At 38.7% G+C, this 19,402-nt stretch overlaps 1 protein-coding gene across 1 annotated transcript in view; it reads left to right on the top strand.

The window, feature by feature from the left end:
• The window catches only part of LOC139121230 (insulin-like peptide receptor), a 47,850-nt gene extending 34,582 nt beyond the window's left edge, over nucleotides 1-13,268 (top strand). Inside the window, exons 13-21 of the mRNA XM_070685936.1 lie at nucleotides 915-1,144; nucleotides 2,570-2,865; nucleotides 3,759-3,832; nucleotides 4,702-4,909; nucleotides 5,882-6,014; nucleotides 6,583-6,742; nucleotides 7,227-7,356; nucleotides 8,436-8,570; nucleotides 9,590-13,268. Coding sequence (XP_070542037.1) covers nucleotides 915-1,144; nucleotides 2,570-2,865; nucleotides 3,759-3,832; nucleotides 4,702-4,909; nucleotides 5,882-6,014; nucleotides 6,583-6,742; nucleotides 7,227-7,356; nucleotides 8,436-8,570; nucleotides 9,590-9,944 — 1,721 coding nt within the window. The 3' untranslated portion in view covers nucleotides 9,945-13,268. The remainder of the gene's footprint in view (nucleotides 1-914; nucleotides 1,145-2,569; nucleotides 2,866-3,758; nucleotides 3,833-4,701; nucleotides 4,910-5,881; nucleotides 6,015-6,582; nucleotides 6,743-7,226; nucleotides 7,357-8,435; nucleotides 8,571-9,589) is intronic.
• Nucleotides 13,269-19,402: the final 6,134 nt, after the last annotated feature.

Here is a 19,402-nt window from a genome sequence, read left to right as displayed (position 1 = left end):
TGCTGATTTGCGTATTTAATGAATTTTCGTAACTAGGCTGATATGCCAAGAAATGGTTCATCAAATTTCATGGTACAGATGTTTGGCTCACATTGCTTTAACATTGAATTAAGACATTTATCAGTGCCATTTAGTAAATTTTTAATTTGCTTAATTAATGAACTTTCTTGATTAGAGTGATATGTCCAGAAATACTTAATCAAATTTGATGAAACTTGGTACAGATGTTGATCTCACAGTGCTGTAACACAGTATAGTGACACTTAGTGGTATTGTTTAAATTAACTGCTAATTTGCATACATAAGGAATTTTTATTTTTAGGGTAAATGACCAAAAGCACCCCATCAATTTATGCAATGTGCTACAGGTGATAATCTGACAGTGTTACAGTTGAATGAAAAAATGTTTGGCAGCATCCTGTCGATTACCATAATTACTGCTCTACTCATTTAATGACCTTTTGTAATTTGGGTGGCAGCCCAGCTTGATTTTACGTTTTCATCACCATGGAACGGTAAGGACTTGTAATCAAAGTACCAATTAAAAAGTGGGGACCGTGTCATCAACGATGACTTGTTGCTGCTAAAGTATGATTCTAATGCGTCTTTTTGGTGCATATTGTCAGCTTAGTCCTAATGTAAATGTAGTCGAATTTTAATAAAGCCACACAGGCAATTAATTCATTGACAAAGCTAGTAAGTGTGACACTTTGTTTTGCTATAAATCCATCAACAAAATTTCTGAATAAGGTTGGAATCTGCAGATCATTGAGAACTATATAGGCAAGGAGTGTTCTGTAGATATTTCTTGCATGGCGAACACCAGGAGATATTTTCACCCAGAACACCTGTCAATCATGATACAAGTTTGGTTTTATTCCGTACAAGCTGACATCACTTGTCTTTTCTTTCAGCTTCTGCTGATAATATCCCAGGAAACGTAACAGCCACTGTTCTGAATAACAGGACTCACAACAGGGAGGTGTTAGTCCAGTGGCAAGAACCTCCAGATCCCAACGGTTTGCTCATTTTCCATGAAATAGCATATGCTCTGCTCAATGATGAGGGAGGAAAGAGTAGAGTGGTCTGGCAAGGTGATACCATGGAAACCAGAAGTGGTGATGACAATGAAATACCGCAGAAGGTGAGTGCAAACAGAATGTGTTGGCATGTATGTCTATGTAATGTATGAAAGGAAAGACCTGTATTCTGTATACCATCCTGCAATTACATTTACGGTACCTTTGCAAGGCTTGAATACGTGTCATGGCAACCAAATATTGATAACTCATATCTATCACCATATAACTGTTAGGTGCTTAGCTTATACCAGTAACATATGGCATCTGCTTTGATGTACAGCATGTCAGCTAGTTTTTTAAGACCCCACAGACAACGTCCAGGGGTACTTACAGGTTTGGTACTTATAGGTTTGGCCATGTCCTAGCTATGTCCATGTTTGTGTCCGTCTGCGTGTTCACGTAGATATCTCAGACATGCTTTAACTAATTCCTTTCAAACTTTGTACAAGGATAATACACTATGGCATACATATGCATGTCAACTTACTTTGGTGTGGCGTGCATAATTAGTGCTAATTTGCATAATTAGTGATTTTTTTAAAAAGAGCTGTTTCTGGAGCCACTACACTAAATTTGATGGTCACATAGAGATCTAATAGCACACAATATGTCAGTATTGTGTCAATTAATTGTTAATTTGCATATTTGATGAATATTTGTTATTAGGATGATATATCTAGGAATACTGCAGCAAATTTCATGAAACTCGGTACAAATCTTTAGCACAGTCTTTGAAAAGTGTACAAAGACTTTGCAGTATCATGTTAATTAATGGCTAATTTGCATATTTAATGAACTTTCCTATTTAGTGGGCTATAATACTGCTTCAAATTTGATGAAATGTGGGACAGATGTTGATCTCTCAGTACTCTAATACTGTGTGAAGACAAGAAGTATTATGTCAATTAATTGCTCATTTGCATATTTGATGAACTTTAATAATTAGTGTGATATGTCTAGAATGCTGCATCAAATTTAATGAAATACAGATGTCAAGTAGTTCATTAAATTTCATGAAAACTTGTACAGATATTTAGCTCATATTGCTTTAACAGCAAATAAAGAAGTTTAATAGTGTCATGTTAATTAATTTTTCTTATGCATATTTAATGATATTCCTAATTCGAGTGATATGTCCATAAGCACCGCATCAAATTTTATTAAATATGGTACAGGTGATAATCTGTCCATGTTATAATAGAATGAAAATATGTTTGGCAACATCCAGTCAATTAATTACTAATTGATTCATTCATTGACCTTTTGTAATTAGGGTGGCAGCCTAGCTTGGTTTTATATTTTCACCGCCATGGAACTCATTCTCGGCCATTAAGCCCCATCTGTATTTCATTTTTTTCAATCAAACACCCAATTAATGAACCGGACTCTATACTCTCCAAGGATCAAAGTACCCATTTACAAGCTTGGGGACTGTGTCATCAATGATGACTTATTATAACTGTTGTTTATTTCTCTATCTTTTACAGCCAGCAGAAACCATCCATTGTATCCCCCACAAACATTACAGGGCTAAGAAAGGATACCTGCTGAAAGGACTAGCCCCCGGCAACTACTCTGTGCGTGTTCGTTCATCATCACTGGCTGGTAATGGCTCCTGGACTACTCCAGTGTTTTTTGTCATGTCAAAAGAAGTCTTGCCACCTGCACAGGGACCAGTCATTGCAAGTGCCAACCTGTTTGCAGTCATCGGTGGCATTGTTGCGGGAGTCATATCAATTATCATAGTGATATTCATCATCGGGTGCAGGGTTGTCAGGAAACGGTATGTCTATGTCACTCCATCAGGATTTGTTCAGGATTTGTTGTCTTTCCTTCTATATTCTTTTCAACCTTGATTTAACAAATGCTGCAGAAGGTTCAGTGTGTGTGTGTGTGTGTGTGTGTGTGTGTGTGTGTGCGCGCGCGCGCGCACGCGCACAAGTCTGTATGTGTACACACACACACACACACACACACACACACACACATATATAAATAATATTTTGCAACAACAATAACATTCATTTGCAAAGCATGTAACAAGAACATTGTCTATTGTAACATTGTAAATGCTGTATTTTATTGCCAATGGTTCCAATTTGACTGTGCAAATATACTAGCAGTATGAAACTACAAAATTGAGCCAAAAACATGTCAGAATACAGGGCACAACCCTCAGAATGTTACATCTCTTCAACATTCCTGATTTTAAGCTAGTAGACTTTTAACCCTTTCACCACAATGGTTTAGCCCAAACCCATTGTTATCTATGGTGATTGTGGACCTGTTCACAGGGAATTGTGGGTGAACAGGTTAAAGTTCATACGAAGGAAGATAGGGGACATTGTTCCTCACCACATCATTCAACATGTAGTGTTTCTGATGCACCAATACTCCCCAACTCATTACAAGAGGGCCAAGTGACAAGTGTTTAATCTTCAAGGCTAAAATTTCCGTTGGCCTTTTAATAACACAAATGCTTCCAGAGATACCCAGTGGTTTTCTCTGGATTTTGCAAAATCTGTGCAATAATATCAAAGTAAAATACAGGCTTGAGTCTAAAAGGCAAGTATGTTTAAAGGTATTGTAAAAAGATGATGTAAGAAGTACTGCCTCAATAACAACTCATCATTGTTCAAAAATATTAAACTTTACAACCGTTGTTGTATTCCACAGGTACATGAATAATGGTCTACCCAATGGTGTACTGTATGCTTCATACAATCCAGAGTACATGAGTGCAAGTGACGGTAAGTTGTCACCACAATGTACTTAACACAGTACCATTACCAGCATTTGAACTGATAGAGTTGCTCAAATGACAAATATTCAACTTGAGGGCGTACACTTAACTCTTTGAGCGCTATAATTTTTCCCACCAAAATTATAGTGTGCGACATTTTACCAATTTAGTGAATTTTTCTGTAATTTTTTGATAATTTTGGATCAAATGAACATCACATTTTATTGGCTTCAGATTTTTATCAAAATTTTAGCAAAATTTAGAAAAAAATTGCATGGTGTACATTTTGATATAGACAACAAAAATTGACTTTGGAGCTCAAGGGGTTAAAAAGAAGAGACCCAGCCATACAGAGGACAAAAGAAGAATTTCACCAAAGTTTTAAATAAAAGTAGAATATAGGCACATCAAATCAAGAACAGATTCACTTTAGTTAGCGGACTAAAAGTCATTTTCCTAGGGTCTTAAATCTGGACCTCCTAAGTTGATGAGATTTAACAGCTATGTCCAACAAGTTTCAGTCTTTCATGTTGTTTGCCTAAAAGTTTGCACAGCATATAAAATTGCCACTTTATCTTACATGCAAGTGAACTTCATCAATAAGTAATATACATCCTTACAGAAATACCAGTAACACTTCTGATAATTTAAGGTATTCTACATACATACCAGAGTTCTCTACAAAGGGATTTTAAAGGGTGGGCCACCCCTCTGATTTTTGAGCAGTCTATTCATATGTTAATAATCAAACAGATAGTACATTTGCATAACAAAAGGATATACAAATCATGTATGATTATGTACATAGACCTCCCTCTGATTTTCAAAGCTGTGAAGAACACTGCATAGACAATAACTGTGTCACTGTTTTCACAGTGTATGTACCAGATGAATGGGAGGTACCCAGAGAGAAGATCCTGCTGATCAGGGAGCTAGGTCAAGGGTCATTTGGAATGGTGTACGAAGGAGAAGCTAAAGATATCCATGATGGAGAGGGCAAAATTAAAGTGGCTATCAAAACAGTCAATGAAAATGCGTCAATACGTGACAGGATTGAATTCTTGAATGAGGCATCTGTGATGAAGTAAGTAGTGTATCTTTGTATTTTTACAGTGGACAAGATGAAATTCACCAGTTTCCAAAAAATGTGTTTTAGATGGATTGAGAATCTTTGACACATGTGATAATCAGGTGATAATATGGATGATTTGATTGTTCAAGAGCAGTATCATTTTTGATACAAATTTAAATGTCAAATTTAAATGTGTGTTCTTTTTTTGCCCATACAGCTGTATATTAATCTGCTTATAGTGTTTATCTGATTATTGTAATCAAGGGAGTGTTTATCTCCTGCTCCTTAAATTTGAAGTGTAAATCACTTACTCTGTGTAAGTTTATTTGCCTATATGCTGCCTTTTTCTTTTAGCATTTTCACAGCTTGGGTTTTAAAGGTACACGGTCACCGTAAATTTGCATATTCCATATATGGTAAAGGGGCGGGGCTTAGCGTACTACCCCGTAACACCTGTAGCTGTCGGTCCTCCATATTTGATACGTCAAAGGACATGCAGACGACGCTGCTAAGTATGCCATGGCTAGTCGTGCGGGGGCGCCCTTTTTAAAAAGCGGCCACCCGCGTAAAATCTGTGATTGGCTATTAAAAAACAGGTGACCGAATACCTTTAATCCTAATAGACTTTCTCAATGTAACTTTGACTTTTAGCAGATTATTTGATTGTTCAAAATGTACATTTTAGCATTTTGTCAAAGATTCAGTTTTTTGACACATTTCAGCAGTGTTCAAAGAAATAAATGCACTGGCAATGACAGTGAAACATTTCCTATAAACCTTGAATGCCACAAAAACCAGATTCCAGTATTATTTAGGGTAAAATGATGGTTGATAGCCTCACAAAGTTTATTAAGTCTCCCACCACTTTACTTTTTGATATTTTCACTATTGGTGTGGTTCGGTGCATTTACAGGAAAGACCCATGATTGAAGTTGTTGAATGTGTAGCTTATACTGAGTTGGACAATTTTGTTATTGTTCACAGAGCATTCAATTGCAACCATGTTGTCCGTCTGCTTGGAGTTGTTTCTAAAGGACAGCCAACATTGGTAGTCATGGAATTAATGGCACAGGGTGACCTTAAGAATTGGCTGAGGTCACACAGACCAGATGAACCTGTAAGTATAAGTTTCTGTATCTGCTGACATTTTTTGTACAGTGATATTGAGTTGTTGGTCTGTTGTCAGTGTGTTGCCAATCATCATTGGGGAATGTTTGGTCAAAGGTTAAAGGTCAAGACTGTTTGGTCACTTATTCAGAAAAGATGGCCGAGTGACATATTTTTCAAGTCATTGAGCAGAGTTGGTAGTAACATCTTGGTATGATGATATGTTTTCTCCAAAGGTGGATGATAGCAACTTCAATATAGTCAACTCCCAGCACTGACAAGCATTCTCTGCCTTTCCAAATACAGCTGTGAGTGAATTACAGAGTGACAGGAATTTTTGTTGTAGTTTTGAGTTATTTAAAACTGTCTATTCACTTCATGTGTATAATATGTCTTAGATAACCTAGTAGAACATTTTAAATTCCAAACTTCAGAATTCAAAGACGAATTTCTCTTGTGATATTCTCATTATAGTCATCCACTTTTAGGTCAAAAGTTGGTGTTATTTATTTATCAATTCCTTCATTCATTGACTCAACCCATTGATTCATTTATCCATGAATTCATTTCAATGACAGGACAATGAAGGAAGACAACCCCCTACTGTTGCTGATATACTTCAGATTGCAGGAGAAATTGCAGACGGAATGGCTTACCTAGCCGCTCAAAAATTTGTGCATAGAGATTTAGCAGCAAGAAATTGTATGGTTTCACTAGAGGGCACAGTGAAAATAGGAGGTAAAAATTGATGTTCCTTTAGTCAAGTTGAGTTTGGTACAATCTCATTGTTATGACCATAATATTTCTAACTTGTAGGAATTTCATAAAGTACTGACCAATTCCACAATATTGCTTGGGTCAAGATCAAGGAAAACCTCCTTGAGATAGTCAAATTAGCAAAGGCATTGGAAATTAAGCCTATTTTTAGTGTAATTTTGGAATTATATTAATTTCTTGGAAAAACAAGATTTGTCATAGTTTTTTGATGGGATGTTGTGATGACTATGTCATGTAATAATTTTAAAGCAAAATTTAATGTAAGTGAAGGATTTATATGTCACATCTCCAGTGAATCAGCTGTTTGCTAACTACAACTGGAGTTAACCTTGAAAAATATTATGAACTTCACTTTGTATTCCATTTTTGTCAATATTTATTTTTGACTTGTTCATGGAAAAAAGTATATGACTTTGATGTCGTGGTCTGAATTTCTGATCGGCAGATTTTGGTATGACGAGGGATATTTATGAGACAGATTACTATAGAAAAGGAGGAAAAGGATTGTTACCTGTCAGGTGGATGGCGCCAGAATCATTAAAAGATGGAATATTCACAAGTCTCTCAGATGTATGGTGAGTATTTAGCTCAATGCTGAGATGGATTTCTGATAAATAATGTTATCTGTATTCTGTCCAGATGATCATAAGGTCAAGAAAGACCAGGTTTATTTTAAGGATTGTGTTAAAATGTGACAGCACTTGCATGTGCTATTTCTTTTGATGAAGTTTATCACGAAAAACTCCATACAGACACGGCATCTAGCAAGCAATGGAAATGTCTAGTGGCATAAGAATGAGTCATTTCGAATATTGTGCCTATCTCATATCTACTTAGATGAGTAAATATAATATTGTCATTTATTATACATCTACCATCGAGAACAATAGAATTTAGCGTGCGCTAAAAAAGCCGTACGGAACTCGCGCCCGTTCCGTACGGCACGGTTTCAAGGCGCCCCATTCCCTGCGGCTGTATCTGCGCGTTCACTGTAGAACGGTTTCAAGGGACCCCTTGGACGAGTGCCAGAACAAGTCTCGCGCGCGCTCTGTACATACGTATGTGTGTAGTGCCACACACTCCAAAACTTGCAGAAGCGCGCGTCCGACTCCGAGGTAGCGTTTCACACTGGGGTGATAAAATCGGAAGAAAAATTGTTGACATTGCCCGAAAACGGTCACTACTCGACATTTTGATGCCCCGATCAGGAATGTAAGATGTATAATAATAAGGTTATTACGAAAATACCGCAAAGGATGCACTCGGACATTGGCGCCTCGCATCGCCCTCCGCTTCGCGTCGGGCGATACGCTGCGCCAATGTCCTCGTGCATCCTTTGCGGTATTTTCGTAATAACCTCATATTATTTGAGCCAAATTGCATCTTGCATTAAAGGTATACCGTCACCTATTCCAATTTTGCCACAGTTACCATGGAAAGAGAAAATCTAACCAGTCACAGATTTTAAGCAGGTGGCCGCTTTTTAAAAACAGGGCTCTCACATGGGCATTTTGAATACCATATATGGGCATATTTAGATTATAGGTGACTGTATACCTTTAACACATCTGTAGAGGTCTGCAATACCATAATGATATTCAAAATACATTGTGAGCATTCTCTAAAGCATTATGTCCTATACATTCATCCCCAGGTCATATGGCGTGGTGCTGTGGGAGATGGCCACGTTGGCTGAACAGCCGTATCAGGGTCTAACCAATGAACAAGTTTTAAAGTATGTCATAGATGGAAACTCACTTGACAAGCCAACTGGATGTCCAGAGAGACTGTGAGTACCAAAAATGAAATCTTTGTAGTTGTATGAACCCTAAATTGAAAAAATTGAAAAGTAATAAACATTGGCTCACACTTTTCAATACAGATATCAATTGAAGTAGTCTCGTGTTTAGACCGAGAGAAAAGTTGAGAGAATCTGCTTGATCTGATGTGCTTGTGGATAAAATTACCAATTTTGCCGACATTTACTATTCAAAATGACTGTTTTCATCCAAGTAAGTGCTATGATGATGGTGAAACTTCTAATCAAAAGATCTTTTGACAGGAGGAATGTAACAAAGTTTTCATAAAATACGTGTGATGAGAAACTTTTTTACATGATTGGCCTGCTCAGTTTGTCTTTAAATAGCTCTTCAGTATTTTGTTCATAAGTTGTAGCTCCTCTCAAAGAATTGAAATAGTAGACGTTATTCACATCACATTTAACATCACATTTAAGTTTTTTATTTGCTAAGTTTAATTTTATGGAAAGTCTCATTTGAATTGAGGAAATCTCAAAAAATGTGACAACTTCAAGTGAAAAACTTTTTCCAATCGCCCTTTGTAATTTAAGTGTTGCAAAGTAAATATCCGTATTCATAGGAGATGCACGCAGAGCAGATTACATGTCAAATCACAGGAAACTTGCGGAAGATAGTTTGATTTGCATGTTCATCAAAAATTCCACTTTCAACTAAGGCTAGTAATTGCGAATGCAAGGTGTAAACAGCTGTGCATTATGCAAATCAGATTCTCAAAGTGTAATTGCTTGAAGGGGTTAAATCACAGTCATGAAGTCATTCTTTAAAAATTTGTGGAAATTGCCTAAAATATTATCACAGCTCAATTGTGCAGGGGTGTTCTGATGTTCATGTCCTTCATTAAGGTTACTCAATTCAAAAGATTTTCATGAATTTTTGATGGATAGGATCAGAGGAATCCAAGAGGCTCCTCGTGTCCGTTTTAGAAAGAAAATGTCATCACATCTCTTCTGCAAATTCATCCATTTCTTCGCTTTCTTTTGCTCAACAGATTTGGTTTGATGACGATGTGCTGGCGGTATAACCCCAAAATGAGGCCATCTTTCCTAGATCTCATAGAAAACTTAGAATCTAACAATGAACTTTCACCACAATTCAAAAACGTGGCATTTTACCACAGCGATGAGCGGCATCGAATCAAAGACAGCCACAAGCTGGAAGAATCCATTCCACTAATGTTAGACGTAGAACCAGAGTTTGATCACAGTAAAGCACCAGCAGCACCCAGCATGGAAAATCCCAGCACAGCGGAAGACAAAGCTGATAAACCAGCTCCGGTGGATTATTCTCATGAACCTCAAAACGGAGTATTGAATGGGATTGCCGTCAAAATGCCAAAATGTTAATATGAATCACCAACTTGAAGTTAAAAAAGCTTAGGGGGAGTCCATTTATATTCTTGTTCCATATTGTATGTGAAAACATATTCTATATTTATACAGTTAATATTAAGTTTTCAGAAAGTTTCAAAAAATTAAAAAAAAATATTGAAAATTTCATAGAGTGACTTACCATGAAGACATAGACGTACATTTCTATTTATACTGAGTTTGCAATTTATTTACTGTTATTATGAATAATGCTTAAAAGTTATGAACAGAGATGTTATTTTTTTTGTGAGTACCTTTGATATAGAAGAAAGGTTATATTACAATTGTATAAGTCGTGGGTCAATTGGCGTCACATTAAAGCAATAATTTATTGAATAGTCTGACTATTGTGTGGTTTTTGTGCTGCATAAACCTCAAAATGTGGAATTTTCTGTTTGTCGTTAGTATTCACATTTACGTTTTTGCATGTAAATATGTCCAGATGTGTGTAAATATTGATGAGATATACTGTCATGTTTACATTGCAGGTTATTGTGCAAGTCCTGATAGTGTTTGTATGTTTGGTTGCGTGAAATTTCCTTTTAGGGTTAGGAATTTTCAGGAATTATGGGACCAGGTGCCTTGCCTTCAACCTCTTTCCAAGACAGGATAGTTGTTACTATACTAAGAGAGTGCAATATCAACAGCTGTCTGTCTTCTTTTTATGATTTTTCATTTCAACATTTTCATTTTCACTTTTTAATTATATAGCTTGCTGGTGAACTGTTGTTGTTATACTGTTTTCAAATTGTGTATTATTTTAATCTAGTTCCTGGAGAGGCTTAAACTCTGAAAGCTAATATTTTTTTGAATTTGTGCAAAATGTTGAAGGATAGGGAAGGTTACAAAAAATATAAAAAGATAGAATGTAATTTATTTCTGTTTCACAAAAAAGTTGATCTTCCACCATCTTAAAATTTCAGAAAGAGTGTCACTGGTTACAATTACGAAATTATAAACTGCATGTACAGACGTGTGAATCAGAATGAAACTCTGTGATGAAATGACATACGAGAATTTTTTGCTGTGATCGCAGTTTGTGTAAACTTTCTTGTACTGGTACATCCTTTTCATCCTTTTCATCCTCACACAGACTTTGAACTGATGATGATATTTCATGCTGTGAATTTTTAGTGCCAGAGTTTCCTAAGTACTTTATTTCATGCATTGTGGTTAGCTTTTATCTCACTCTTTTGAGAAATTTTAACTACTTTGGGGGAGAAACAATCTGTCAATGTGGTCATAGCTTTATACAGGATAAGTTAAACTCTTACTGTGGCTCAACCATCTGTTCAGTATTTCAAGTATCTACTTTAATCAGATTTTAGAGAATTTTTGTCATTTTCTGAACCGTTTACAGTTACGTAGTTTTCTCAGTGGAAATGCTGTCAACATCTGTGATATGCTGTGGGGGTTTTATTAAGGTATAATGTGCATCAAAAGTGAAAGACTAAAACCTTTTGCTCAAACTTTCCTGAATGAAACTTTCAACGATAAAAATCAGGGGTTACCGTGCAAAGTTTGATATGCAGTGTCTCAGAAGCTGATATCCAATTGGGTGGCTGAATCTCACTGTTATAATTAAATAATTCAAAAAGACTCCTTAAGTTGACGTGAATAGTGACAATCGACCAATCAGATATAACCTTCCGAGCACGCTGCACATCAGCAGCAAAGTTTGGAACTAGCGAAACAAATTACCCAATATTTTGCAATATTTCAAATTCAAAATGGCCACCATTCTTGTGTTAACTCAAAAGGGGAAAATTAAAATTTCAGACTTTCAAAAAACTAAGGTGTTGAAAGTTTTTCTTTCTCCAAGAGCTTTTAAATAAGCCCCTATGAGTGGTAGATCAGAGAAGAATTGTAGAAATTTGAGAGTCAGACTATCTGTCCCCCGTGGCATGTTCTATCTTAATTTTATACAATTTTTGAGTGGAATCACTATATAGAAATATAATGTACTGATTGGCTTTGAATTTTTTTATCCTTCAAATATATATCAAAGAGTAACTGAGTCAGTCAGAGTATAAGATGGCCATCATTTTTGCAGACCAGATTTTTATTTTTAAACAACAAGTAAGTTATGTGCATTTTCGACAGGTTAGAATTAATTTCAGATCATTGACTGCCATGTGAAACAAGAAACTATGTATCTATCTGACATAATAAGGTGTTGAGATGAATTTCAGGATTTGACAACAGGGCTATATAGCTGCATGCATGCAACATCAGACTTTGTTGCCAGAAACTCTGACAAATTTTGTCAGTGTTGCATTCATTGCTTTTGTTGAAGCCAGTAATCTGTGCCATTAATATTAATTTTGTGGTGTACTTCATAACATCGGCAGATGCCCATGAAGTTACTTTCGTAATTGTTGCATGCGGATTTTCCAAAAATTTGTGATCTAAATCTTTGGACAAATATTTTGAGATCAATGAAGCTATTTACAGACAGCCTTGTCTATCGTATGTACTCACTTGCACACTATGACATCCCTAGTTGACAATATTCTCTTCGTTTCACCAATCAATAATCAAACTAAAGCCGAAGAGGATTTCAGGATGGTTGTTTAATGATTTTTGTGTCTATAATTTTATTCTGTATTCAGCTGTTCTCTTTGTGGAAGATCTCCAGTTTTTAAAAATATGTGTATTTTGATTGAATAAATTTTTGCGTTACTTAAGAAGTTTCTTTGTGAAATGGCACACCAAATGAAGACAAATTTCACCCTGTCATAGTTTCAAGTGGCTTTTCTCCTTAATTTGTGTGTCATGTGACTTGCCATGAAACCACGATAAGACAAATTTCGTCTTGCCTCTTAGAACTTTACAGTTTTATAACAAATTCTATTTTATCAACTCTTCAACTTTTCAGAATTGTAGTTGTAGAGTACTTCGAGTTGTACACTTTACAGTGCATCTTTACCAAAAGTTATTCAAACAAGATTGTACTTTCAGTGGTCAAAATATTTTTTTTGATATTTGAATGGCTTACATGGGCAAAACCTACTTATTTTCTCTCAGATTTTGACTATTATTTAATGTTAAAATGTTCTCATACAAAAGTGTGGTGTAAAGTTTGCTAATGTCGGTCTTATTCCCTTCTTTGCCAGAAGGATATATTTACTGCCAATAGATTGCTATTATAAAATGCCTGCGCATAGTTTTACCCTGTCTGCTTTTATTTTCTTCTTTTTGTTTCTCTTGTGAGTGTATGACTGTCAATATGTACATTTCCAGCATTGTGTAAATGTATTTTGTTGAATAAAATATGCTACAAATTTATTGGTATCGAAACAGGAGTGCATCTGTGCCTTGGTTCAATAATTATACAAAATGTATACAGTCAAGCAAAAATAAGTCAGAACTGCTATTTCAAAAATTGATTTACGCTTGACTATGCAACTCATGTCCTCCGAGACCTTTCTAGATCTAGCTTAGCCCTGCGTACGATGCTGTGTGTTCCGCTACAGCTAATCGCCCCGCTCACCACAGCGGGGCGATTAGCTGTAGCGGAACACACAGCATCGTACGCAGGGGTAGGGCTAGCTTTATCCCTGAAGTCAGCTCACTCAATTACATGACAAGTTCTCCTTGACATATGATCGGAACCGAACTTAGTCGCAGAAAAGTGCACGTACATAAGTACATACATGCACACAGAAATACAGCCTAATATATACCAGCTGAAGAAATTGATCTGCTTCATATGGCCAAGGCAAAACTGATCAGAGGCTAATCAAAGTAAGACAAGTTGCTCAATGGTATGAAAACTGCACAATATAATAATCATCTAAATAACAGTGAGTTTGATTCCATTGTTCTACATTTGTACCAAACCCACCTCTCCAAAAGCTGTCATAAGCTTTCCAAAAGTCTAAAAAAGCAAATGAAAATTTGACCAATGGTTCGCCCATTTTTCAAAATCTTTGAATTTCACCAAAAATATTAATTCAACTAAATTTGTTACCTCTTTTTGTATGATTCTATTGTACATTTTTCCAATAATTTAGCCCAATAAAATACCTCTATAATTATTGAGATTTCTGGTATCACCTTACTGATGTAGTTGTTTAATATTTTTCCCCCATTCTTTCCTTCACCCACTTGTCTGTTTCCTGCTTGATTTCTTTCTTTCATTTATTGCCATTTTAAATTCTGTACAAAACCACGGTTCGGATAAAGTTTGTATTTGTTCCTACCAAAAACATTATGGTAAACTATGATATTCTTCACATCATTGGTGCCTGCATAGATAATGAATGTTATCATAATCCCTCATGTAGACTAGCTGCATATTCTGTACTAGCTCCATTTTTCACATCAGGAATGTATTGAAATAGTATGTATGATTGACAACGAATAAAACAGGAATGAGCTCACTGTAAAAAGGAGAGTGTACTCACATTGTTAAACAGGGTAAATAGCTTTGAATAGCTTAGGGAACCGTGTGTCGATAGTTTTGATATAATTTGGAAGATGTAGGCAAACAATTGTACTGCACATCTCATTTAAAAGTTCACAGTATTCGATGTTTAAGAAAAAACAATTCCATATAAAATATTTGTGGCATTTTTGTGATCTTATGCTGATGAATATTATTTCAATTGGCTCCTGCTGCATAGCTTGGTGACAATTTAAAGTCCTTTGCATAGGACTCTCAATACCAAATAAGAAAGACTGTTCGAAACGAATCAAACACAAACTTGACACAAAAAAATTTTGGATAGTTAGGTGGGGAGCCTCTTTCACATTTTTACATTCGATTTTACTACTTATTTCTGCCTAGTTAAGTCGAAAGTGGGCAAACCCGAGAATACCCTTCAGTATCCCTCATCTATCATCACGAAAGCAGTAACAAACCATCATTACAACAATACAAAAAATAGCGCCAATGGCACTTGATCACAACTGGCACATTGTGAAACTACTCATAATTAATGAGGTACAATATGTGGCGTCATGCGGTGTCCCATCATACCATATATGAAGGATGTAGCACTTGTGGTTACTGAGTTATGGACAAATATGTATATTTCAGGTCAAATGTCACTGAGGTCATGTGACATTTTGTCAAAAAAATTGAATTGCTAAGTCATCCCTATATACCAAAAATCAGACCTAGCTCTATTGGCTCGCTCAAAATTAGATATGCACATAATTAATGAGGTACAATATGTGGCGTCATAAGGTGTCCCATCATACCATATATGAAGGGTGTAGCACTTGTGGTTACTGAGTTATGGACAAATATGTATATTTGAGGTCAAAGGTCACCGAGGTCACGGGAGATTTTGTCAAATATTTTATATATCTGCGTGAACGGAGGGACATGACCCAATCTATAAGGCCCTGGACTTCATCCATGGGGACTAAAAACTGTCACTGAATCCTTTTTGCAATATGAATATGATGACAAACTAAATTTTATTTTACTTGGCCTTATACATGAGATTCTATAGACAGCTGACTTATACATGGTAGTCTATGGTGGTGTAAACTAAAAAGTCCTCTAACATGGCCAAATCGACGTGCATCTGTATGGGGTAGGGTACTATCCTTGTGCAAAGTTTGAAAGAAATTGACCTGGGCATGTCTGAGATATCTGCGTGAACAGACGGACGGATGCACACACGGACGCAGGCACGCACACATGGACATGACCAAACCTATAAGTCCCCCCGGACGGTGTCCGTGGAGACTAATTAGACAGACCACGAAGTCAATGAGCAACATACAGCTGAAAGACTATTTTTCACATTGCGATTTCAAGCCCATTTTTATGAGAAAAGGGACATGTATATGTATATGGAGAAAACAGCAGAAGACATATTTGTAAATTGTTTGTTAAGTGACATTAACGCAAAGGAACGACACGGAGACAAGTGTTTGGCCGAAATCCGGGGTTATGCATGTACTGCCATGGCGGGGGCAACGAGGCGTCATAGCGGCCTGGATGGCGGTACCGGGTTATTGGTACCGTGCATCGGGCAACGTGCTACCAGTCGCCTGCAGCAGACCCATGACAGTACCCCCCTGGAACTTTATTATGTAAAGTTAGCGATATAGAGACATACAGTATCTTTTATTGTGAGCTGCTAGCCTGCAGCGAGGCTTTTTTTTTTTTTTTTTTTTTTTTTTTAGTGGAGGGTGGGTTGGAATTTTGTGGTGTGAACTTGAGCGTGGCAGAAGTTGAAATGGACGATCTGTGGCTTTGATCATACTGATATGCGCATGGATAATGACGTGGCAAGGGTGACGCAAGTTGTTTAGATAACGGTAAATTTGAAGGCGGTTGGTAGATAAGGTTACGTCTCCAGTGCATCCAGCAAGCAGTAGAAGTAGTGGTGCATGGTGACCCATACTTAGCAAGGTCGAAACCCTTCTCCCCGTGTCCCTCCAGACGTTAACAATGATTATAGCAAAGCCATAATCACCCATTAACGCAAAGGAACGACACGGAGACAAGTGTTTGGCCGAAATCCGGGGTTATGCATGTACTGCCATGGCGGGGGCAACGAGGCGTCATAGCGGCCTGGATGGCGGTACCGGGTTATTGGTACCGTGCATCGGGCAACGTGCTACCAGTCGCCTGCAGCAGACCCATGACAGTACCCCCCAAATTATGGCCAAACCGCGGGCATGCATGACTGCGGTGCGGCAGTAAAGCAGCCCCCCCCCCCCCCCCCCCGTGGTGACCATGCGTCATTGGGAGATTTCTCATAGTATATGTTCATTGTTCCTAACGTTTCATGTCTCTATAGTTCATGTAGCGCCATTACATCGTTGGTATTGTCCACCAAGAACAGAGTCCTACGTCAAATTGTTGGCAAGTTGCGAGTACCTTCGGTACTACGTCGAGGGTCTCCTATGGTGTCGTGATGTAGATCTGGTACGCATCACTCCTCCATCTGTCCAGTGTCTTTATGAGCCAGCCAGGTAAGCCGGCTTCGGCGGTGGTTGTGGCGGCACCACCGCGGAAGCCGTGTCCCCAAATTGAACAGGCGACTAAGGCAATGGGTACATCTCTTTCCATTCTCTTGCCATCCCATGGCAGAGGTGGCACGGAGAATGGGCCAATTGTGTGGGCCAGGTGCAGTTCGTTTGTTATTGCGGTGGAGACGGTATCCGGTTGATCGTTGCTGACTGGCGTTGCGGGTGTAGTGCGGTGTTTGGTTTTCACTGGAGCTGATGTCGGCACCATGGGTGAGGTCGTGGATGAGGCTGGCTGTGAATTGTTTATGCTGGTGGTCGTGCAGGGCAGCTGGAAGCTTAGTGAGGTTGATTGGGGTCTTCACATGACCATGTTGGCCACAGGCGAAGCAGGAAGGGCGCAGGGGGTGTGGCTGGTTGAGGAAGTGCTGGAAATTGAGGTCTGGGTTTGGCTTGCTCCAGTTGGCCCTGTCTGGGTAACGGGCAGCGTACAGGCGGAAGAATTGTCGTACGTGAGCCAGGCCTCCGGCTTGTAGGCGGCAGCTTTGGAGGCGATGAAACGAAGGTAGGTGGTCATGGGGATCGCCAAATGTGGGTAGTAGAATGTTCGATATAAGAAAAAGACGAGGAAGCACTGTAGCAGGTGTCAAAGTCGTCGATAGTTTTCCGCTTCACCTCGGTTGTGAATGTGGCTACGCCACGGTTGTCTGGATCGAAAGCTACTTGTGTCTTGGTACAATGGTAGCCTGGGTTGAGTTGGGAGCTAGGGCATCCGGGTGTAAGTCACCAAATTCGATGAACTTACCGAGGTTAGCCAAGGCGTTGAGTGTTGATTGATCGACGTATGGCAGTAGCATGTCGGCTGGGGGTATTGCTGCAGAGGATTGCCCGTTGGCCCGGCGCTAGGTGGTGGGCGCCATGGCGGTGCATTGTGACCGGCTGGCTGGGCGGGTTGAGCGTAGGGCGCAGCTGTGAGGGCGCAGCCATATTGTCCAGGTTGTTGTTATGAGGTGCGCCGCCATCGGTAGGGTGATGTGCGCAGCGCCACCACTGGTGGTCGAGTCGGGTGGGGCAGCTGTAATGGCGAGTTGATATCCATTACGATTAGCGAGATGATTACTTGGGTGGGCTTGAGTAAGCACCGAGCTGGACGGAGCGGCGAGCGTCGTCGGCCCGGCGGCGATGAGTGAAGCAGGTGATAGTGCACCAACGACTGTATCAGTTGGCTGGACTTGCAGGTTGGGCGTCGGGATAGGCGCCGGTGCTGTAGTGTTGGTAGTTTGCTGCCGTAGTTCCCGTCGGATTGAATCAATGGCGCTTGCGATGCCGGTTTCTATTAGTTGGCGACGTGGTCTGACATACCTGGATCGGCTGCCGCTGTGGCGGTTGTCGGCACGCCGCTGGCAGGGTTGATTGGTGTGGTTTCCGTCGGTACTGACTGGGGTACTAGGTATTTGCCAAGGTGCGCTGGGCGTCTCTTCGCCCTCGCCGATGTACGGGTGGCCGCCTGTGCGCGGCCCCTGCTTTTCTTCGGTTTTGGCATGGTGAATTTTGTGGTGTGAACTTGAGCGTGGCAGAAGTTGAAATGGACGATCTGTGGCTTTGATCATACTGATATGCGCATGGATAATGACGTGGCAAGGGTGACGCAAGTTGTTTAGATAACGGTAAATTTGAAGGCGGTTGGTAGATAAGGTTACGTCTCCAGTGCATCCAGCAAGCAGTAGAAGTAGTGGTGCATGGTGGCCCATACTTAGCAAGGTCGAAACCCTTCTCCCCGTGTCCCTCCAGACGTTAACAATGATTATAGCAAAGCCATAATCACCCAATATTTTCATATATGCATCTCTTGAAATTTTGTGGTTATAAGGTATAACAGTAGTGTAAGAATAATGAGGTTAGAATAAGTTTGTAAAGCTAAGTTGACAGTAATTAAGATTACAAAATTATACACTATAAAGCTGAGGAAATCTGAATGAAATAAATGTTGAAAAGTAGCAAAGTCATCTTTTGTCTAATACCTTGTGTAAGTTCATGAACTTTACATAAATCTTGCTATAGATTTGTTGCTAATGGGCAATAACTGTGTTTCAGATCATTTGAGAGCAATCCATCCATGACAGGTTTAAATTGTTATATACTTCTATTTAAAGGAGAGAAACTTCTCAAATAATTTTTTCCCTGTAATTTCCCGTGAGAACACATGGACATGCGTATGACTCTATGCTGGTGCTACCTTGCAACTTGTCATGGCATTGTCTAACCTGTTCACCCCAATTTCCTGTAGACAGGTCTACACTCACCATTGATAACAATGGGTTTGGGCCATACCATGGTAGTGAAAGACTGTAACATGTGAGGTTCATGGATACTTAATCTCAGGAATGTCAAAGTCTGTATATTGACTCAAGGATGTTACATAACAAATGCTTAGGGTCATCTCAAAAGTGAGAATCTAAACTATGAAATATGTTTTTTTATTGTTTTTGATACCCAAA

The sequence above is a fragment of the Ptychodera flava genome, chromosome 21 (assembly GCF_041260155.1).
Source record: "Ptychodera flava strain L36383 chromosome 21, AS_Pfla_20210202, whole genome shotgun sequence".
In the NCBI taxonomy this organism is placed as follows: domain Eukaryota; kingdom Metazoa; phylum Hemichordata; class Enteropneusta; family Ptychoderidae; genus Ptychodera; species Ptychodera flava.
This window is presented reverse-complemented; position numbering and strand designations above follow the sequence as displayed.